The 21,839-nt window shown below is 45.9% G+C and overlaps 1 protein-coding gene across 1 annotated transcript; it reads right to left on the bottom strand.

The window, feature by feature from the left end:
* Positions 1–20,732: 20,732 nt before the first annotated feature.
* LOC105541066 (40S ribosomal protein S16) lies at positions 20,733–21,174 on the bottom strand. Its single transcript, XM_011981931.1, is given in 4 exon segments — positions 20,733–20,864; positions 20,866–20,981; positions 20,984–21,087; positions 21,089–21,174. Coding segments are annotated over 4 exon segments (438 nt in total).
* Between the last annotated feature and the right edge of the window lie 665 nt (positions 21,175–21,839).

Here is a 21,839-nt window from a genome sequence, read left to right as displayed (position 1 = left end):
TGATTCTGAACTCTAACCGTGATGATAGGTGTTATGTCCATTATTATAAGCCCTTATAGATTTCTGATACACAAAACTGAGAAAGTAGAAACATTTCCCCCAAATTTTATATCTTACTATTAGAAAATAAGGAATCTGAAGGTTGGGTGCGGTGGCTCATGCCTGTAATCCCATCACTTTGGGAGGCTGAGGCAGGTGGATCACCTGAGGTCAGGAGTTCCAGACCAGCCTGGCCAACATGGCAAAACCCTATCTTTAGTAAAAATACAAAAATTAGCCAGGCGTGGTGGTGCACACCTGTAATCCCAGCTACTCGGGAGGCTAAAGCAGGAGAATCGCTTGAACCCAGGAGGCAGAGGTTGCAGTGGGCAACAGAGCAAGACTCCATCTGCACTCCAACCTAGGCAACAGAGCGAGGCTCCATCTTAAAAAACAAACAAAAAAAAAAAAAAGAGAGAGATGACCAGCCCAAAGGATGGATTGTCTGCAGAAGACGGAGGATAGAGTGCTGGATTAGATGATAGAATTCAGTTTCAATGAGGGCTTAGTTAGCTAGAATGTGAGTCCAAACTGACAAGAGGAAATTTTAAAGGAATACAATTTTGCTTGCTTTTGCTTTTGGTATCACCGTGCCATAGGCATTGATGGAAGACACTTGGCCTGGGAGCAATTTTATGTGAAAAATTTCTTGGGGTTTCGATCAGACAACCCAAATGTAAGACTAGACTGTTAATACTGGGCTAAGGAGAATGGGATATAATGAATCCCTTGAACTCTTTTTTTTTTTTTTTCCAGACATGGTCTCACTGTGTTGCCTGGGCTGGAGTGCAGTGGCTCGATCTTGGCTCACTGCAGCCTCAACTTCCCAGGCTCAAGGGATCTGCCTGCCTCAGCCTCCCAAAGTGCTGGGATTATAAGCATGAGCCACTGTACTCGGCCTGGATCCCTTGAATACTACACTTCAGACTACACCTGGGATATTTGGGTCCTGGTCTGACTATAATGACTGAAATGAGATATGAGCAGAAGGTATACAGATCCTCTTTCCTGGTCACCCATTCCCCACATGCTGTTGAGCGTTGGCTGCTAGCCCTCCTGAGAATTGCCCTTGCCCAAATGAGAACCACTTCACTCAGGAAAGTTTCCTCCACCTCCCCTCGCCCCCAAGAGCCAACGACTGAGTGTCACAGTATGCAAGACTGAACCCCTTGCCTCAAGGTGAGACTCATTCTGTAGTACCACTCAGGATCCAGAGCTCCCCGTGGCATCAGGCTGGGCTGGTCTCTGGCTAAACTGCATCCTTGCTTAGCTCTGCCTTCTTCACCATCTTGCTTCCCTGGCTTCCCTACAGGTTTCTCCTGAGGCCACTCCCCAGTAAATCACTTGCACCAGCATGCCTGTCTCAGACCCTAGATGATGAATGAGGGCTCTGGGAATCATATTATTTAAGGAGAGATAAAGAAGCTAAAATATTTAGGGAAAAAGATTTAGGGAAATATGATAAGCAGCTGCCTCTTTTTTTTTTTTTTTTTTTTTTAAGAATTAGAGGGCTGGGTGCAGTGGCTCACACTAGTAATCCCAACACTTTGGGAGACCAAGGCAGGAGGACTGCTTGAGCCCAGGAATTCAAGACCAACTTGGGCAACATAGCTAGATCTTCTCTCTACAAAAAATAATTTTAAAAATCAGCCAGGCAGGACAGCTGTGGTGGCTTACATCTGTAACCCCAGCACATTGGGAGGCTGGGGCAGATGGATTACTTAAAGTTAGAAGTTTGAGAACAGCCTGGGCAACATGGCAAAATCACATCTCTACTAAAAATACGAAAATTAGCCAGCGTGTTGGTGCACACTTGTAATCACAGCTACTTGGGAAGCTGAGACAGAAGAATCACTTGAACCTGGGAGCTGGAGATTTGCAGTGAGCCAAGATTGTGTCACTGTACTCTAGCCTGGGTGACTGAGTGAGACTCTGTCTCAAAATAGTAATAATAATAATAAATTAGCCAGGTGTGGTGGCACACACCCGTAGTCCTAACTACTTGAGAGGCTAGCTAGGAGTATCCCTTGAGCCCAAGAGTTTGAAGCTGCAATGAACTATGATCATGCCATTGCACTCCAGGCTAGGCAACAGACCAAGACCCTGTCTCCAAAAAAAAAAAAAAAAAATTATACAGTAGAAAAAGAATTGTATAGAAATTGAATAAAAGCAGAATTTGACTCAGTTTCAGAAAGAACTTTCTAATAAGCAACACTTTACACCATAAGTAGAGCCTGCCTTGCAGAATAATTGGAAACCTGCCATCGGAAATATTCACCCAGAGGACCTTCCTACATCGCCTGGTGAGTCACTGGACTAAAGGCACATTGTGATTGTTATTACTCCAAGTGGCCACAAGATGGCAGCAGCAGAGAACGTCCCACAGGTGATTAAGTAGAAGAAGTAGAAAATTCTAGCTGTTTCCACAATTTTTTTTTTTTTTTTTTCAGGTGGAGTCTCACTCTGTCGCCCAGGCTGGAGTGCAGTGGCACAACCTTGGCTTACAGCAACCTCCACCTCCTGGGTTCAAGCGATTCTCCTGCCTCAGCCTCCCGAGTGGTTGGGATTACAGGTGCCCACCACCATGCCCCGCTATTTTTTGTATTTTTAGTAGAGATGGGGTTTCACTATGTTGGCCACGCTGGTCTCGAACTCCTGGCCTCAGATGATCCACCTGCTTCAGCTTCCCAAAGTGCCGGGATTACAGGCATGAGTCACCGTGCCCGGCCATTTCCACAAATTTGATTCTGAACTCTAACCGTGATGATAGGTGTTATGTCCATTATTATAAGCCCTTATAGATTTCTGATACACAAAACTGAGAAAGTAGAAACATTTCCCCCAAATTTTATATCTTACTATTAGAAAATAAGGAATCTGAAGGTTGGGTGCGGTGGCTCATGCCTGTAATCCCATCACTTTGGGAGGCTGAGGCAGGTGGATCACCTGAGGTCAGGAGTTCCAGACCAGCCTGGCCAACATGGCAAAACCCTATCTTTAGTAAAAATACAAAAATTAGCCAGGCGTGGTGGTGCACACCTGTAATCCCAGCTACTCGGGAGGCTAAAGCAGGAGAATCGCTTGAACCCAGGAGGCAGAGGTTGCAGTGGGCAACAGAGCAAGACTCCATCTCAAAAAAAAAAAAAAAAAGAAAAGAAAAGAATCTCAGAGATAGAAAGAGGTAAGCCCTGATCAGTGAGGTTTATCCTGAATCAGAGAAAATGTGCTTCTTACATTCTGATCATGATGCTACTTCCATCTGACTGCACAGTTTCCAAGCCCAATCATTGTGTACCTTCCAAGAGAGGGAGTCTGTATTTGAAATAGCCTCAATAATGAGGCTGCACATTAGTCTCAGCCTATGTTGGCTTATGGTTCTCACAGAAAAAATTATCCACACTGCTAATCTTCTTGCTGCACCAGCCTCAAAGTCTACAGAAAGACGTCTCAGCTCTAGGAGCTTGAATAACACCTCTACTGGGGAACTGAAATATACCAGTGATTCAATGAAGCAGATTAATATCAGAGTTCTCTTTGCAACCCTGAGGCCAGTCAATCCTACCAGCCCTTGCCTCCATCTGTGGTGGCCAGCCTCCAAGATGGCCCCCTATGATCTTTTCCTCCTGATATCTATGCCCTCGTATCGTCCCCATCACACTGAATAATGGCTAGTCTGCGTGACTGACAAGATATGTAGAAGTAATGGTGCGTTTCTTCTAAGGTTAGGCCATTAAAGACACTTATAGCTTCTTCTGCCATGCTATCTTGGATCATTCACTATGGAGGAAACCAGCTGCCATATTATGAGGACACTCAAGCAGCCCTATGGAGAGGTCCACATGGGGAAGAACTGGGGTTTCCTGCCAGTGGTCAGCAGTTTGCCAACCACATGAGGTCCTCTAGCCCCATTCAAGCTGGCAGATGGCCACAGCCCTAGGTAACATCATAAGAGACCCCAGGTCTAAACTGCCCAGATCTGTTTCTCCTGAATTCCTGAAGCACTGAATCTGAGATGTTCATTTTTGTTTTAAGCTAGTGTGTTTTGTTTTGTTTTTGAGATAGGGTCTTGCTCTGTCACCCAGGCTGGAGTACAGTGGCATAATCTCGCTCACTGCCACCTCCACCTCCTGGGTTCAAGTGATTCTCATGCCTCAGCCTCCCAAGCAGCTGGGATTACAGGCACGTGTCACCATGCACAGCTAAATTTTTTTTTTTTTTTTTTTTTTTTTGGAGACGGAGTCTCGCTCTGTTGCCCGGGCTGGAGTGCAGTGGCCGGATCTCAGCTCACTGCAAGCTCTGCCTCCCAGGTTTACGCCATTCTCCTGTCTCAGCCTCCCGAGTAGCTGGGACTACAGGCGCCCACCACCTCACCCAGCTAGTTTTTTGTATTTTTTTTTTTAGTAGAGATGGGGTTTCACCGTGTTAGCCAGGATGGTCTCAATCTCCTGACCTTGTGATCCGCCCATCTCGGCCTCCCAAAGTGGTGGGATTACAGGTTTGAGCCACCGCGCCCGGCCAGTTTTTTGTATTTTTAATAGAGATGTGGTTTTGCTATGTTGGCCAGGCTGGTCTTGAACTCCTGACCTCAAGTGATCTGTCTGCCTCGGCCTCCCAAGGTATTGGGATTACAGGTGTGAGCCACTGGGCCCGGCTTAAGCTACTAAGTTTTAAAGTAATTTGATATGCAGCAACAGGTAACTAATACAACACCCCAAATGCCACCATCCCTGACCATATCCACTCTCTTCTCACTTTCCTCTCTGTACTCTGGCCACTGTCCTTACTATTCTGGCTAAGTAATAATAACCTGCTAACTTTGAAACATAATAGACATTTTCCAGACCTTGCATTACTGCATCTCTCTGCATCATATTTACCATGGGAAGAATCTTCTTGAAAATTCCTATTCTCTGACTTCCTTGACACTGTTCTAACCTTGTTCTCCTAATTTTCTCATTCAGGTCTTCCTGTCCGAATGAAAAAATCATTCAGGTTTTCTCCTGAATTGTTCTCCTGAACAATTTTTCATTCAGGTCTTTCTCCTTCAAAGATGCTCCTTTTCCACATGATACATAAAATGTTGGCCTTATGTCAAATTCTATTCCTGTTCTCTCCTTTTGACCCTGAACAAACTCCTTGGGTTGTCTTGCTGTTCCTCTAGTTCCAATGACCATCACTTTGAAGATGACCACCAAATCCATCTCTCCAGCCCACATCGCAGTCCTGAACCTCATACCCTTAAATCCACCTACCCACAGGCAGTGGTGTGCTGCAGCCTGCTTGTACCAACTTGTGAGAGCCAAGAGTGCACATCTCTTCTCAATTCTATATTTAGCAATGCCACATTGGCAGCTTGAATACCAATGGTGGGAGTGTTGACATTGTGGAATTCAACAAATGCTACAAATTGGAACTTTTCCCACTATGAGCCAGTTGATAAACATTTGCCAGTACACCACTGCTCTTACCAGATGCTTCTGCCTTCTGTGTCCCATAAATACCTCAATTCAACATGTCCCAATATGTATTTTCTCATTCATTCAAAAATACTGGCTGAGTGTGTTGCCTCAAGCCTGTAATCCCAACACTTTGGGAGGCTGAGGCGGGTGAATCACCCGAGATTAGGACTTCAAGACCAGCCTGGCCAACATGGTGAAACCTCATCTCTACAAAAATACAAAAATTAGCCGGGCATGAAGGCAAGTGCCTGTAATCCAAGCTATTTGGGAGGCTGAGGCAGGAAAATTGCTTGAACCCAGGAGGCAGAGGTTGCAGTGAGCTGAGATCCTGCCATTGCACTCCAGCCGGGGCAACAGAGCAAGACTCTATCAAAAAAAAAATTATAACTGTTTTTTCAAGTTCTGTGTGAAGGATAAATATTCTCTGCCTTCAATAAACTTATTCTCTGTTGGAGGAGGCAGAAAGGTTCAACAGGCAATCTCAATAGCATAGTAAATGCTGTCTCACACGTTCTTGTGAAGAGACCACCAAATAGGCTTTGTGTGAGCATCAAGGCTGTTTATTTCACCTGGGTGCAGGAGGTGGGCTGAGTCCGAAAAAGGAGTCAGCGAAGGGTGGTGGGATTATCATTAGTTCTTAAAGGTTTGGGATATGTGTACAAAGTACTTTCTTAAGGGCAGGAGGAGAATATTACAAATATTACCTTCTTAAGGGCTGGGGAGAATGTATCTTTTCAGTTAGGGTAGGGCAGGAACAAATCACAATGGTGGAATGTTATCAGTTAAGGCTATTTTCACTTCTTTTGTGGATCTTCAGTTGCTTCAGGCCATCTGGATGTATAGACGTAGGTCACAGAGGATATGATGGCTTAGCTTGGGCTCAGAGGCCTGATATTCCTGTCTTCATATATTAATAAGAAAAACAAAACAAAATGGTGGTGAAGTGTTGGGGTAGCAAAAATTTTGGGGGGTGGTATGGAGAGATAATGGGCAATGTTTTTCAGGGCTGCTACAAGTGGGATTAGGGGCGATATGGGAACCTAGAGTGGGAGAGATTAAACTGAAGAAAGATTTTGGGGTAAGGGATGATATTGTGGGGTTGTTAGAAGGAGCATTTGTGGTATAAAATTATTGGTGATGGCCTGGATGCAGTTTTGTATGAATTGAGAAACTAAATGAAAGACACAAGGTCTGAATAAGAGAAGGAGAAAAACAGGTATTAAAGGACTAAGAATTGGGAGAACCCAGGACATCCAATTAGAGAGTGCTCAAGGGGGGTCAGCATAATTATTTGCTTGGTTGGCGAGTTTTGGGGCTCTATCCTTGGGTTTTTTTATGTTGTCGTATACCAGGTCAGATTGATTTAGGTAAAAACAACACTCTTCATTTAAAAATATACAGAGTCCTCCTTTTTCAGCAATGAGTAAATTGAGGCCTTGGCGATTTTGGGGGAAAGAGAAATGCAAAGCCAGCAATTGTTTGTTAAAGAAGGATTAGAAATGGCTAGGAGAGAGTGAGTGAGATTGATAGTGTGGTGGAGATAGCTGGAGAGAGGTAGAGGGTGGCATAAGAACAGGAACGAGAATAAGAGTGAGTATAACAGTAAAGAATAGGACTTCATCAGGGTGAAAGTGTTGGAATGTGTCCTGTCAGCAAAGATCATCTATCCACTCCAAGAGGGAGTCAAGAGTGGAGGATTGGGGATAGATATTCACGATGGAAAGGAAATGACAGGTTTTAAGAGGTGGACTTAATGGCTTGTAACCTACACGGAAGAGGTTATGAAATGACGACAGAATAGAATGGGCCTGTGAGGCTGGAAGGAGATATTTTCCTTGGTTCAAGAACAATTTGCCCTGTGTGGGAAGAGATTGATAGGTGGAAACTTCAGTAGGAGAATAAATAGGAGTGACCAACTAGAAGGTGAAAAACTGGCCATGAGGGACAGAAGTTGGAATGCTAGCTGCTTCTTTAGCTACCTTATCAGCATAAGCGCTGCCCTGAGTGATGGGATCTGATGCCTTTTAGTGGCCCTTGCAGTGTATGACTCCAGCTTCCTTTGGAAGTAAAGTGGCCTTAAGAAGAGTTTTTATTAAAGAGGCATTAATGATGGAGGACCCTTGCATGGTGAGGAAACCTCTTTAAGCCCATATAACAGCATGGTGGTGCAGGATATGGAAGGCATATTCAGAGTCAGTATAAATATTGACACGTAGTCCCTTTGCAAGAGTGAGGGCTCGAGTTAAGGCAATGAGTTTGGCTTGCTGAGAGGTAGTGGAGTGCGGCAGAGTGGTGGCCTCAATGATAGATATGGAAGATACTATAGCATCGCCTGCCTTTGCTGGTGAGTGGTGATTAGGCCTGGTGGAACTGCCATCAATAAACCAAGTGTGATCAGGGTGAGGAACATGAAAGAAGGAAATATGGGGAAATGGAGTGAATGTCAGGTGGATCAGAGAGATACAGTCATGGGGGTGGGGGCCAGCCTAAAACAGTAAGGTCAAGTTGTTTGGACAGAAAGGCTACAGGGCGTGGTCCCGGCTCTTATGTAATAATTTTGACCACACAGCCCTGTACTTTGGCTGTGTGTAATGAAGAGGGTTGGGATGAGTTAGGGAGAGCTAGTGTGGGGGCAACTTCTAGGGCTGTTTTTAAGGAACAGAAAGAGGAGTGGTGAAAGGATTTAGGATCTATGGGGTCAGCTCGGCTTGGTTTTGTGAGTTTATATAATGGTTTCGTTAGGATGGCAAAACCAGATACCTAAAGGCAAAAGAATCCTACCATGCCCAGGAAGGAAAGGAGTTGCTATTTTGTAGAAGGGGTTAGGGCTTGGGAGATTAGCCAGACACGATCAGCAGGGAGAGCATGTATGTTTTCATGAAGAACTATGTTGGAATAGGTAATACATGAGGAAGAAATTTGGGCTCTACTGAAGTAATGGGAGCTGTCTGTGAAGCCTTGCTGCAGTACAGCCCAGGTAATTTGCTGAGCCTGATGCGTATCAGGGTCAGTCCAAGTGAAAGCAAAGAGAAGTTGGGATGAAGGGTGCAAGGAATAGTAAAGAAAGCAGGTTTGAGATCTAGAACAGAATAATGGGTTATGGAGTGGTTGTGGAGGGAGGTATTGAGGATAGGAGAGTCTATGGGTTTGGCACCATGGGGTGGATAGGCAAGACAACTTGGTTGATAAGGCGCAGATTCTGAACTAACCTGTAAGGCTTGTCCAGTTTTTGAACAGGTAAAATGGGAGAATTATAAGGAGAGTTTATAGGCTTTAAAAGGCCATGCTGTAACAGGCAAGTGATAATAGTCTTTAATCCTTTTAAAGCATGCTGTGGGATGAGATATTGGCATTGAGCGGGGTAAGGGTGATTAGGTTTTAATGGGATGGTAAGGGGTGCATCATCCGTCGCCAAGGAGGGAGTAGAGGTGTCCTATACTTGTGAATTAAGGTGGGGAGATACAAGGAGAGGATGTGAAAGAGGCTTTGAACCAGGGCAACAGACGGCAATGAGGTGTGGCTGTAACCCAGGAATAGTCAGGGAAGCAGATAATTTAGTTAAAATGTCTCAACTTAATAAGGGAGCTGGGCAGATGGGGATAACTAAAAAGGAGTGCATTAAAGAATGTTGTCCAAAGTGGCACCAGAGTTGGGGAGTTTTAAGAGGTTTAGAAGCCTGGCCGTCAATACCCACAACAGTTACGGAGGCAAAGGAAACAGGCCCTTGAAAAGAAGGTAATGTGGAGTGGGTAGCCTCCGAATTGACTAAGAAGGGGACGGACTTACCCTCCACTGTAAGAGTGACCCGAAGCTCAGCGTCCGTGACGGTCCAGGGGGCGTCCAAGGCGATCGGGCAGCATCAGTCTTCAGCTGCTAAGCCAAGGAGATCTGGGAAGGAGTCGGCCAAGGAACGTTGGGTTTGGGCTCCAGGGGCTTTAGGAGCGGCGGCGATGTGAGTTAGACAGTCTGACCTCCAGTGGGGGCCCGCATAGACAGGGCACAGCTTAGGAGGAATCCTGGGCTGTGGGCATTCCTTGGCCCAGTGGCCAGGCTTTTGGCATTTGAAGCAAGGTCCACGAGGATGTTTTGAAGGAGGCCCTGGGATCTGTGGCTTGGATGTTCTGAAGTTTTTGTATGTTGGAGACGTGGTTGTGGGTTGTCTTACAGCAGAGGTAATGTAACTCAGAAATGCGTTGCTGTCTGGCTACCTCCTCTCTATTATTTACACCTTGAAGGCGAGGTTGATTAATTCCTGTTGTGGGGTTTGAGGGCCGGATTCCAATTTTTGAAGCTTTTTTCTAATGTCAGGAGCTGACTGGGTGATAACATGCATATTAAGAATAAGGCGGCCTTCTGGCCTCTCTTGGTCTAGGGCGGTAAAGCGTCTAAGGGTTGCTGCTAAGCAGGCAATGAACTGGGCTGGGTTTTCGGCTTTCGTCTTAGGTAGTTTCTTTAAGTTTATCATAATTAACAGCTTTGTAAGCTGCCTTTTTAAGCCCTTCAAGTCGGCAGGAAACCATGTAATTTCACCTAGCTATACCTGGGGAATCTGCCTGACAGTTCCATTGGGGATGTTCTCAGGAACTGCTCTAATGCCTTCCTGGAGGTCTGGCTCATGAAGCCGGCGATTATCAGCGTGAGATTGGGCTAGAGAAAAAACTCTTTCCCCCTCATCTGGGGAGAGGGTAGAAGTTAGGATGACATTTAAGTCACTCCAGATTAAATTGTAGGACACAGTTAGATATCGGAATTCCTGTATATATTTAGTGGGGTCTGATGAGAAAGAGCCTAAACGCTGGCTGATCTGGGAAAGGTCTGATAGAGAAGAAGGCACATGTGCCCTGACTATGCCTTCAGCTCCAGCCATCTCTCTAGGAGGAAATAGTTGGGCAGGTGGGGGAGAGCTAGTTGCAGAACGAAACTGTAAACCAGACCAGGTGTGAGGAGGGGAGGTGATAGAAAGATTAGAGGGTGGGGGAGCAGAGGCTGAGGAAGAATTGGGGCCTGGCTCGGCCTGGCGAGGAGCAGCCTGGGAAGAAGGGGAGAGGCCAGATGAGTCTAGAAAAGGAGGATTCAAAGGACTCAGAGCTTGGGGTGGAGACTGAAGGAACAAACAGGAGAGAAAGAAGAGCTATTTGGGATGAGTCACATTGGGAGCAGAGACTAGGGAGGGACCAATGTGTAAAAGAATGCCTGGACATCAGGCACCTCAGACTATTTGTGCATTTTTCGACAAAAATTACCTAGACCTTGTAAAATGGAGAAATCCAAAGTGCGGTTTTCTGGCTATTTAGAACCATTATCGAGTTTGTATTGGGGTCAAGTGGTATTGCAGAAGAAAATAAGACACTTAGATTTTAGGTCAGGTGAGAGTTGAAGAGGTTTTAAGTTCTTGAGAACACAGGCTAAGGGAGAAGAAGGAGGAATGGAGGGTGGAAGATTGCCCATAGTGAAGGAGGCGAGTTTAAAGAGAAGAGTAGAGACATGGAGAGAAGGGGTGGGGGGTGCTTGCCCCCCAGGAAAGTGGAAATGGGGTGGGAGGTGTTTGCCCCCCAGGAAAGTGGAAGAGGGGTGGGAGGCACTTGGCCCCCAGGAAAGTAGAAAACGGGCGGAGACAGGGAGAGAAGGGGTGGGGGGTGCTTGCCCCCCAGGAAAGTGGAGAGAAAAGAGAGGGTAGAGACATGGAGAGAAGGGATGAGGGGTGCTTGCTCCCCCAGGAAAGTGGAGAGAAAAGAGAGGGTAGAGACATGGAGAGAAGGGGTAGCGTGAGTAGTCCTGGGCTGCAATGTGGGTGAGCAGCCAAAGCAGGCGTCCCCGCAATTGACTTGCCACCAAGGGAATGTGGGTGAATGATCAAGGCAGGCATCCCCGCGGAGATCAGACACCAATGGAATGTGGGTGAATAATCAGGCAGGCGTCCCGGCAAGGATTAAACACCAAGGGAAGGCTGCCTTCCTGAGTCTGTGACCGGCGCCGGAGTTTTGGGTCCACGGATAAAATGTGTCTCCTTTGTCTCTATCAGAAAATGAAAGGAACTGAAATTAAGAGAAGGGAGAGATTGAAGGGTGGCGCCAAGATTGAAAGGAGAAAGAGGTTGAGGGATAGTGAGAAAGGCTGGAGAAGAGAGTAAAAAGAGGTTGCTTACCCGATTTAAAATCGGTGAGATGTTCCTTGGGCTGGTTGGTCTGAGGACCTGAGGTCGTAGGTGGATCTCTTCACGGAGTGAGGGTGAGGACAAGGGACTGGTCTCCCGAAGGAGTCCCGCTGACCCGGGCCTTCGGCACCAAATGTCTCACGCGTCCATGTGAGGAGACCACCAAACAGGCTTTGTATGAGCGACAAGGCGGTTTATTTCACCTGGGTTCAGGCGGGCTGAGTCCAAAAAAGGAGTCAGCAAAGGGTGGTGGGATTAGCATTAGTTCTTTTTTTTTTTTTTTTGAGACGAGTCTCCCTCTGTCGTTCAGGCTGGAGTGCAGTGGCGGGAATCTCAGCTCACTGCAAGCTCCGCCTCCCACGGTCACGCCATTTCCTGCCTCAGCCTCCTGAGTAGCTGGGACTACAGGCGCCCGCCACCTCGCCTGGCTAATTTTTTTGTATTTTTTTAGTGGAGACGGGGTTTCACCGTGTTAACCACGATGGTCTCGATCTCCTGACCTCGCGATTCGCCCGCCTTGGCCTCCCAAAGTGCTGAGATTACAGGCGTGAGCCACTGCGCCTGGCCGGGATTATCACCAGTTCTTATAGGTTTGGGATAGGTGTACAAAGTACCTTCTGAAGGGTGGCCGGGAGAATATTACATAGTACCTTCTTAAGGGCGGGAGGGGGAGAATATTACACAGTACTTTCTTAAGGGCTGGGGAGAATATATCTTTTCAGTTAGGGTAGGGCAGGAACAAATCACAATGGTGGAATGTCATCAGTTAAGGCTGTTTTCACTTCTTTTGTGGATCTTCAGTTGCTTCAGGCCATCCGGATGTATACATGCAGGTCACGGGGATATGATGGCTTTTGGGCTCAGAGGCCTGACAAATGCTCCAGCTGGAGTAAGCAGTAGATGTTCAGGGAGCACAGAGCAGGGGAAGACTTGAAAGGGGGTGTCTCATCTCAGCCAAGACCTGAAGGATTGACAGGAAGTTTCCAGGCAAAGGAAGAACTATGGAAAGACTCAGTGTTTAGAACAAGCACCCCGTTTGGGGAGCTGCAATTGCTTCAGGTAGGGATGGGCTTGGTATGAGACAAGCAAGGTTGGCTCATGAAAGGCTGGATAAGTCCTGATAATTGCCTCAGGCTATTCCTGAAGGTAGTAAGAAGTTTTTCAAGTATTTTAAAGGACTTGATATGCTTTGTGGAACATTCACTGCAGTTGTAGTCTTGGAAGGGGGCCAAATAGACCCACTCCCTCCTTTGAGAGACTTTCCTCATTTTGGCTTCCAGGAAAACATACACTACAGTTTTGCTTCTACTACCTCTGTTCATTCCTTTGCTGGCCTCTTGTCTTCTCCCTGATTGTTCATGTTGGTGGGTCCCAGGGCTTCCACTTTTTTTTCCTCCAATCTACTCCCAATATGGCAGCCAGATTTAAAACATGAGCCAGATCAGTCCTTTCTCTGCTAAGGACTCTCCAATGGCTTGCTGTTCTACTCAGAGTAAAAGTCAAAGTTCTTACAGTGGTCCCCCGAGGCCCTACATGATTGGTCTCCCTTTCTCTCCACCACCAGCTCACTCTGCTGCAGCCACCCTGTCCTGCTTGCTGTCTCCTGTACACACCAGCAATGCTTCCACCTCACGGCCTTTGCACTGGCTCTTCTGTCTGCCCAGAATCCTCTTTGCCCAGATATCCTGTGGTTCTGTCCCTAATCTTCAAGTCTCTGTTCAAATGTCACCTTCTCAATGAGACTTTTCCTGACTGCCCGATTTAAAATTGCAACATTTCCTTCTATCCTGACACTTATGATACCCATTTCCCATTCCCTTTTCTTTCTTTCTTTGTAGCCCTTATAACCTTTTTACATCTTACATAATCTCTGAATTTGTTATGTTTATAGCTTATTGACTCTTACTCCCACTAGGATGTAAATTCCACAGAGATGGAGCTCTTGGTGTCTGGTTCACTGATACAATCCGAAAGTCTCTTAGGATGTTTCCAGCTACACCCTGAGGCTTTCCGCAAGAATTCCCCTCTACCTGGTGGGGGCTGTTCCCAAGTCCATGAGCCCAGAAGATCCCTCAGAGACCATATAACCTGGAGATGATAAAGCTGCCTAAGACATAGCTGATTATGAAGGAGAGAACCCTGGAATTTGAGCAGATAAGGTGGATGTGGAGTTAACTGAACATTTCTCAGCTCTGTGATCTTGGGCAAGTCACCCCACCTCACTGAGATTCAATTTCTTTGCCTGTGAAATGAGGTTAATATTTGTCCCTCCTGCCTTGCAGCGTGTGGTGGAAGTGTGGCCTTTTAGTTTAAATCTCTGTGCTTTGGCAGGGCTCGATGGCTCACACCTGTAATCCCAGCACTTTCAGCTGCCGAGGCAGGTGGATCACCTGAGGTCAGGAGTTTGAGACCAGCCTGGTCAACATGGTGAAACCCTGTTTTTACTAAAAATACAAAAATTAGCCAGGTGTTGTGGTAGGTGCCTGTAATCCCAACTACTTGGGAGGCTGAGTCAGGAGAATCGCTTGAACCCGGGAGGCAGAAGTTGCAGTAAGCCAAGATCCCGTCACTGCACTCCAGCCTGGGTAACACAGCAAGACTACGTCCCCGATAAATAAATAAATAAATAAATAAATAAATAAATAAATAAATAGATCCCTATGCCTCAATATCCTAAGGAAAAGACCCACCTGCGGCTTATGATAACACAATGGCTATGTCTATATTTGTGCCAATTGGCCTTGATGATAAAATGTCTGCTGTGGGGGAGGATATATTTGTGTTCAAAATTCAGAGATCCTGAGAGCATCAGGATGAGGTGGAGAAAGAGTGAGATTATGGTGTTCCAGGCAGAATGGGCAATATTCACAAAGGTGGAGGAGGGATGTTCATGCCACGGTCAGGGGCTACTGATATGGGGAACCTAGGCATTGAGAGGATCAACCACTTTCCAGAAGTCCTAATAGACCCTCCATGGACTCTAGGATTTTCAAGTCCCAGGCCAGCACCTTCCTGATCACTCTGTCTTCTCGAAGAGTGATAAATGAAGTTGTTTTCATAATACAGTGACATTTTCAGGTCCATTTCCTCAGACTCACTGCGTACTTCATGAACCATCGCACTCCTGTTCAAGCATCTGGGCTGCATCTGCATCCAGTCTCCAAGGGTCTTATCAGAACAGGAGGTAAACCCAGGTTATTGTCCCAACTTTGCCAGTCACTTGGGTCCCTGACTATTCCACAGCTCTGAGTCATAGATCACCATTTCTCTTTTAACCTAGTGGCAGAAGTTTATGACTAGTTGGAGCATTGCTTTTTATACCTTATTAGCTTTGTCTAGGGTTTATTAGTCTGTAATTTCAGATTGGGCCCCAGGGGTATTTCTGAATATAATTGTGTGTTTTGTGTGGGGGTGAGTATGCATGCAGGGATAGTCTATGGCTTTAAATCTGAAGTTTAACTGGAAATAATAACAATAATTACTAATTAACAATGTAGATTAATATAAAATTTTATTGATGAAAATAATAGCAGCAGCCATCATTTATTGTGTGCTTATTATTTGCCAGCCACCATATTAATTTGAGGTAGGGACCATTTAAGGGTAAGAAAATCAACCACACAACATCAGTGATGGAGCTGGGATTCAAATCCAGGCTGACCAAAGAGTTCACTCTATTCTTTACAATCACTGCATCCTCAAACAATCCCCTCCTCCATAGCTCTTGTTTTTCTTCAGTAATGGTTCCCAACTCTTTGCTGTCTGGACACACTAGACAGATGATATTTGGCCAGAATAACCCAGTTCTGAGGCCCAGCTCCAATTTTTAGTGCATCCTGCCAAGTTGTCTGTTGGCTGGCTCTACTTCCATCTGCAGCTCTCACTGACTATGGCCCAGCAGTGTATCCAACAACATTGTGTGAACCTCTGCTTTAGGGGAAAGGCCATACCCTCCAGTCCACTCTGGCTCCACTCCACATCCCCCTCCTAACTTCTCATACTTCCCCCTTTGAAATCTCCCCTTGAGTTAGGCCAAGTATGGTTCTGGAGAGGCCTTACAGGTGATGTTCTCCTGACCTGGAATAAGCTCTGCGTCCTTTTCAGCTATTCATGCCACCAGTTCACACTCCTACATTTTCCAGGAACCCTTGTTGTACCAAGCAGGGTTCTCAGGTTGCCAACCACAGAAGCAGACCCTTAAAAGACCTTATTGGAATGATATGGGAAAGCTCGCAGAATTTACAGAATCTGAACCGGCAGGCCCCAGGAAGAGCAGTTAGGGGACCTGAGGAGTCTAAGTAGCAGGAGTTAATGGGAGGTCCCTTCAGAGAGCTTCCATCCAGGATAGATTTTCTTCCCTCATGTTCCTGTACTCAAGATTCAAATCCCAGCTGGGTGGGGTGGCTCATGCCTGTAATCCCAGTACTTTGGGAGGCCGAGGCAGGCAGATCACGTGAGGTCAGGAGTTTGAGACCAGCCTGGCCAACATGGCAAAACTCTGTCTCTACTAAAAATACAAAAATTAGCCAGGGTGGTGGCGCGCACCTGTAGTCCCAGCTACTCCGGAGGCTGAGGCAGGAGAATCACGAACCCGGGAGATGGAGGTTGCAGTGAGCCAAGATCATGCCACTGCACTCCAGCCTGGGCGATGACAAAGCGAGACACCGTCTCAAAAAAAAAAAAAAAAAAAAGATTCAAATCCCTGGAAGACAGAGTGTGAATGGCCTAGTTTGGGTCTTTGGGCCACACATACCCATTGACCATAGCACTTTAATTCATAGTCCCACCAAGTCCACCCACATGCAACTAGTTGGGGACAGTTTCTTAAGGGATAATTAAAGTGCTGCAATCAGGCTGGGCTCAGTCATTCAATCCTGTAATCCCTGTACTTTGGGAGGCCAAGGAGGGCAGATTACTTGAGGTCAGGAGTTTGAGACCAGCCTGGACAATATGGTTAAACCCCGTTTCTACTGAAAATATAAAAATTAGCCAGGGATGGTGGTGCACACCCGTAATCCCAGATACTTGGGAGGCTGGGACGAGAGAATCACTTGAACCCAGGCCAGCCTAGGTAACAGAGTGAGACCTTGTCTCAAAACAAAAAGAAAAAAACAGTGCTGCAACCAGAAGAGGGGAGAAGAGATGCTGAGCAGGCTGGACACTAAGGCCACAGCCTTCTCTCCCTTTTCTCAAGCCTTAGACCCACACTGCCATTTTCCCTATTGATGGGCTCTCACTGACCTGCCTTACCTAGTGTTGTTATTTAAACGTGTGCTGCAAAATTCCTGTCATAGCCATCATTGTGCTTGCTTCAGAGCACATATGTTACCTTCCCCCAAAGTTGGGAAACTCCTGGGAGGCAAGAGCTGAGGCTCCTAAGTCCACAGGTTTGCTCAGAGCCAAACTATGGGCCAATTAACAGGTTTCAGGGACTGGCTGAGTGACCAGCTGCATGTTTGCATGTTGGGTGGAAGAGCAGGATACCAAGATGGTGAGGTAAGTGGGAAGCTTTCCCTGGAGAACTTTTTAACCCCCAGAATACACCTATTCTCCAGTGAAAGCAACTAAGTCAAGGGGTTCTGGGAGAATTAGATAAAAGAATTGCAGCTCAAGACTGGCTCCATTAGGCCGGGTTCTTCTAGACTCCCACCATGACCATATATACTTCTGAAAACTGTTGCTGTCATTAAATCTCCTGTTGATTCTTTTTTCCCTCTTAGTTTCTTGTTAAGAGCCTTTATGGGGGCTGCGTGCATGGCTCACACCTGTAATCCCAGTGCCTTGGGAGGCCAAGGTCAGAGGAATGCTTGAGGCTAGGAGTTTGAGACCAGCCTGGGCAACATAGTAGACTCCATTTGTGTGTGTGTATATATATTTTAAAAAAATTTTTTTTTTTTTTTAATTAGCAGCACAAGGATTGCTTGGGCCCAGGAGTTTGAGGCTGTAGTAAGCTATGATCATGTCACTGCACTCCAGCCTGGGTAAAAGAGTGAGACCCTGTCTCTAAAAACAAACAACAACAAAAACAAACAGAAAAAAAAGAAGGCTCTTACAAAAAACATTGGCTTTCCTTCTGCTAACCTGCAGTTTGGGAGACAGCCTGGATAAAGATTCAGGACATGTGGCAACTGGGACCACCTCTGCCCTTAACTGCTTAGCTGGTCATTCATTCAACAAATAAATACTGAGAACCTACTATGTGTCAGGCATTGTTCAAGACACTGCTAAGGATATAGTGGTGAACGAAAGAGACCAAATCTTCTCCATTTCTGTTCTTTCTTGGAGACAGGAGGCCTTCATCAGTTCTCATGGCTTTTTCAGAGCTATCATTCCACAATTATATGAATGAAGGAAAAACAATTTTCTCTCTCTCATTCAAGGCAAAGGGGTATTCAAGGTGCCTCAGGAGATGAAGCAAGTGGTGGCATTTTCTTGGAAATAGTTCAGAATCTGGATGGATGGAGAGAGAAAGAGATTACATAATTAAAAGCCCACAAATGTTAGTTCGTTGCTGGCACACAGTGAACGCAGTGAGCACTTACTAAATATCTGTTTGGTGGATGAATCATGTGGGAAAAAGAAGGGGACTTAATGGGTGGCTGCAGGGAGAATTTCCTCACTTTGACTGGAGGCCCTCACATGTGCCTCTTTCCCTCTCTCCTTGGGAGTACTACTCCCAAGTACTCCTGTCTGGTGAGTACTGCTCCTTCTGTAACTCCCCCATCTCCTCAGGCATTTGGACCCAAGTGTTCCAGGCCTGAGAGTCCAGAATTTCCACTCTCTGTGATACAAAGAAGAGGCCCTGGCTCATTATTGACTATAACCCTAGGGGTTTTCCTCTTATGAGGGAAACCCTCCCTCTCTTAATATGCCGGGTCTTCCTAAGAGGAAAGAATGTCTGCTTCCTAGGCACCTAATATAAAAATCCTTAATGGATTTAAGCCTGGGGTCACAAGTTCAAGGGCACACAGAAAAAGGCCAGGCAGGTAATGTCAACTGTGACAGACAATAAGGAGTGCTGGGGACTGTGGTGACCTGGAGAACTGAGCCTCATGTGAACAGAATCATACTTTTAAAAAGTACTGTGTGGGCCAAAACAGTGGCACTCATGTGTGGGTGTTCGAAGATCAGTGAACTATCAGTTTATGGCATCTATTATTAGAAACAAGCCAGAAAAACTTGTCAACTTTTCATTCTTCTCTTTGCGGCATGTCTCCCTGAGATCACATGGCTGCTTGAATGGAGGGAAAGAAGAGGAGGACATGCCCATCGGAGAATGTAGGTTAATATCTTAAATAGTATTCTACCATACCCACGTTTGGCTTGGATAGAATGTTTTCTTGAGCTAAACTCCATAAAATTCCTATAGAGGCACAATTACTGATTCAAACAAAAGCTGCCTTTGACTATTGAGAGAGGAGTGTCTGGGTCAGAAGGATCAATTTTCTGATGAATCAGTGAGCAATTCTGAGTGGAACTAATCAGGTTTGTGTTGTGTCACCCTTTATTTATAACCCACGGTTCAGTGATCTGAAATCTGACCACTCCTCCTCTGACTTCCCCCCACCTCCTTCTACTCTTCTAACTTTTGCAAATGTACCACATGTGTACATACACAGAGAAATACAAAGATGAAGAAAAGCATTTTTCAGAAACAAGAAGGCTCAGAGAGATGCTAGAGCCTTCCTGAACAGTACTGGAAACAAAACAACAAAAGATGCAAGGCTGTGATGGCCAGTGGAAGTAATTTAACTCCTCTGCCTCCAGGGAATCACAAGGTCTCAGGAAAACAGCCATGAGTAACAAATTAGTTCCCCAGCAAGGCAAATTCCTGGAGGATTAAAGAGAGGGAGTGTTCCCAGCAACACTTCTAGCTACTGATGCCTAGGGATAGTAAGGGCAATCAATTAATTTTTCCCTCAGGATTCCAACTGAGATGTTATCCTATAAAGTATTGGGTCATATTTCCAAAGCCACGTTAGGTCAGGCCTTGGTTACCCATCACATTAGTTAAGGTTATATTGGTTTCAGGGAAAAAAAAGGAAACTTTGGCTGACTTAAACAAAAAGGAGGATTATTGGGAAGCTCCTGTGGGCTTTGATGAAATCAAAAAGAAAGCTGGATAACCACAGCTCAGCAAGGGAAGAAACTGAGCACCAGGAGTTCATGGTTGTGTTGCCATTGATATGATTCTGTTTCAGTGTGCCCAGGCTTTCTGGTTCTTTGGGATAAAAGGATCTTATGGGCCTTGTGACTTAGCTTGGGTTCCCCAAAGGCAGAGGGATTCTGGTGTGATGTACGGAGAGAGTGCTCTCAGGAGAAATCTGTTAAGGGAGTGAGGGAAGCAGGGTGGTACAGGAGACAGAGCTAAGCAAGCCTAGCCTCAGCCTGATCCCATGATGGGACCTGGAGAGTGAATGACATGACTGAGTTATCCCACTTTGAAGCAATGGTGTACCTCTCCCTCCAGGGGGAGAACATACTTTCTCAAGCATTTTTGGGCAAGATGATTCAATAGCAGGGCCATCTGTGAGGTGTTCACAGCTGACATTCACAGCAGCTGGGGGATGGTACACTGCCTAGTCAAGGAGCTCTGGGCAGAGCACCAACAGAATCCACTGCTCCTGGCTTGGGTAAGGTGTCCACTCAACAGCAATTAGCCATTGAGAGAGAGGCAAAACCTTGAAGTCTAGACATGGCAGCAGGGGCTATTTCCAGAGGAAAGTAAACAGGAGTGCTGGGCAGTTATACCAAATGGTGTCCACAGTACCCACTTGAATCACTTCTAATGAAAATGCCCTCCTGGTCAATCTGTACAACTGGCCAGGTGTTTCTTCCTCAGTAAGAAGAATATTTCCCAGGCACTTAACATAATCTCTTTTTTTTTCTTTTTTTTTTTTTTTCTCATGTCAGACAGGTAATATGTTGACATGGTAACAAGGTTCGAGGGTGGCTCATCTCACACATGGGTGGGAACACCCAATCATCATGCTCATGAACTACAAAAGGATCATCTATTTTTTAAAAAATCTCTCAAACATTGTTTATCATACAAGTAAACCCCAGTTCTCATGATGGGCTTATTGGTAGGATTTCTGGTAGGAAGCATGGGTACCAGGGTCTCTCGATTTTTTGGTTTAGTGGTGGTGGAGGTCAGCCACCAGCAGGGTCCAGTCATACTGTATGAGAATGTCTTTGATCTTTGTCTTTGATCTCCTCCTTGGAAAACTCATCCATATACTTCTGGTAATAGGACATCAGGGCTTTAGAGCTAGACTGATGGACAGCATATATCCAGGCCATGTGATCACCACCTTTCACATGGACATGTCCATACCAGCAAATCACTCCTTGTCCAGAAGCAGAACTGGTTCCAGCAGCTCGTATATCAGTGTGTACAGCTCGATCATCTCCAGGGGCCGCCCATTCACCTTGATTGCTGTGTTTGCAGTGTGCCACAGCTGTGGCTGTCTTCTTGCATCTGAAGACCTGCACAAACCGCAATGAGCCCTTGGAAAGCATGGCTACAGGTGTGGATAAGAACTCCTCTCTTTTTTTTCTTTTTGAGACAGGGTCTTGCTTTGTTGCCCAGGCTGGAGTGCAGTGGAGCAATCTCAGCTCACTACAACCTCTGCCTCCTGTGCTCAAGCAATTCTCCTACCTCGACCTCCCGAGTAGCAGGGATTACAGGTGCCTGCCACGAAGCCTGGCTAATTTTTGTATTTTTAGCAGAGATGGAGTTTCACCATGTTGGCCAGGCTGTCTATTTCATTTTTTTTTTTTTTTAACATAATCTTAATAGGGAGCTCTCCAGTTTAAACACAGTCCTTGACACTCCCTATCGTCTACCACAATTGATCATATGATAGACTCTTTCTGTGTGCATTTGAGTTTGTGACCCCAGGCCTAAACCCATTAAGGAAGAGTATGTTAGGTGCCTAGGTACATGTGTAGAAGTGGAATTTATGGATTCTGGGGCATGAATGTGTTCAACTTTAGCGTATATTGCCGAAGAGTTCTCCAAAATGGTTGTACCATTTGATACTGCTTTTAACAATGTATGAAAGTAGGCTGGGCATGGTGGCTCATGCCTATAATCCCAGCACTGTAGGAGGCCAAGGCGGGCAGATCACCTGAAGTCAGAAGTTCAATACCAGCCTGGTCAACGTGATGAAACCCCATCTCTA

This window comes from Mandrillus leucophaeus, unplaced genomic scaffold, assembly GCF_000951045.1.
Source record: "Mandrillus leucophaeus isolate KB7577 unplaced genomic scaffold, Mleu.le_1.0 Scaffold231, whole genome shotgun sequence".
Classification (NCBI taxonomy): domain Eukaryota; kingdom Metazoa; phylum Chordata; class Mammalia; order Primates; family Cercopithecidae; genus Mandrillus; species Mandrillus leucophaeus.
Note: the sequence above shows the minus strand (reverse complement) of the source record. Positions and strands in the feature narration are given on the sequence as shown.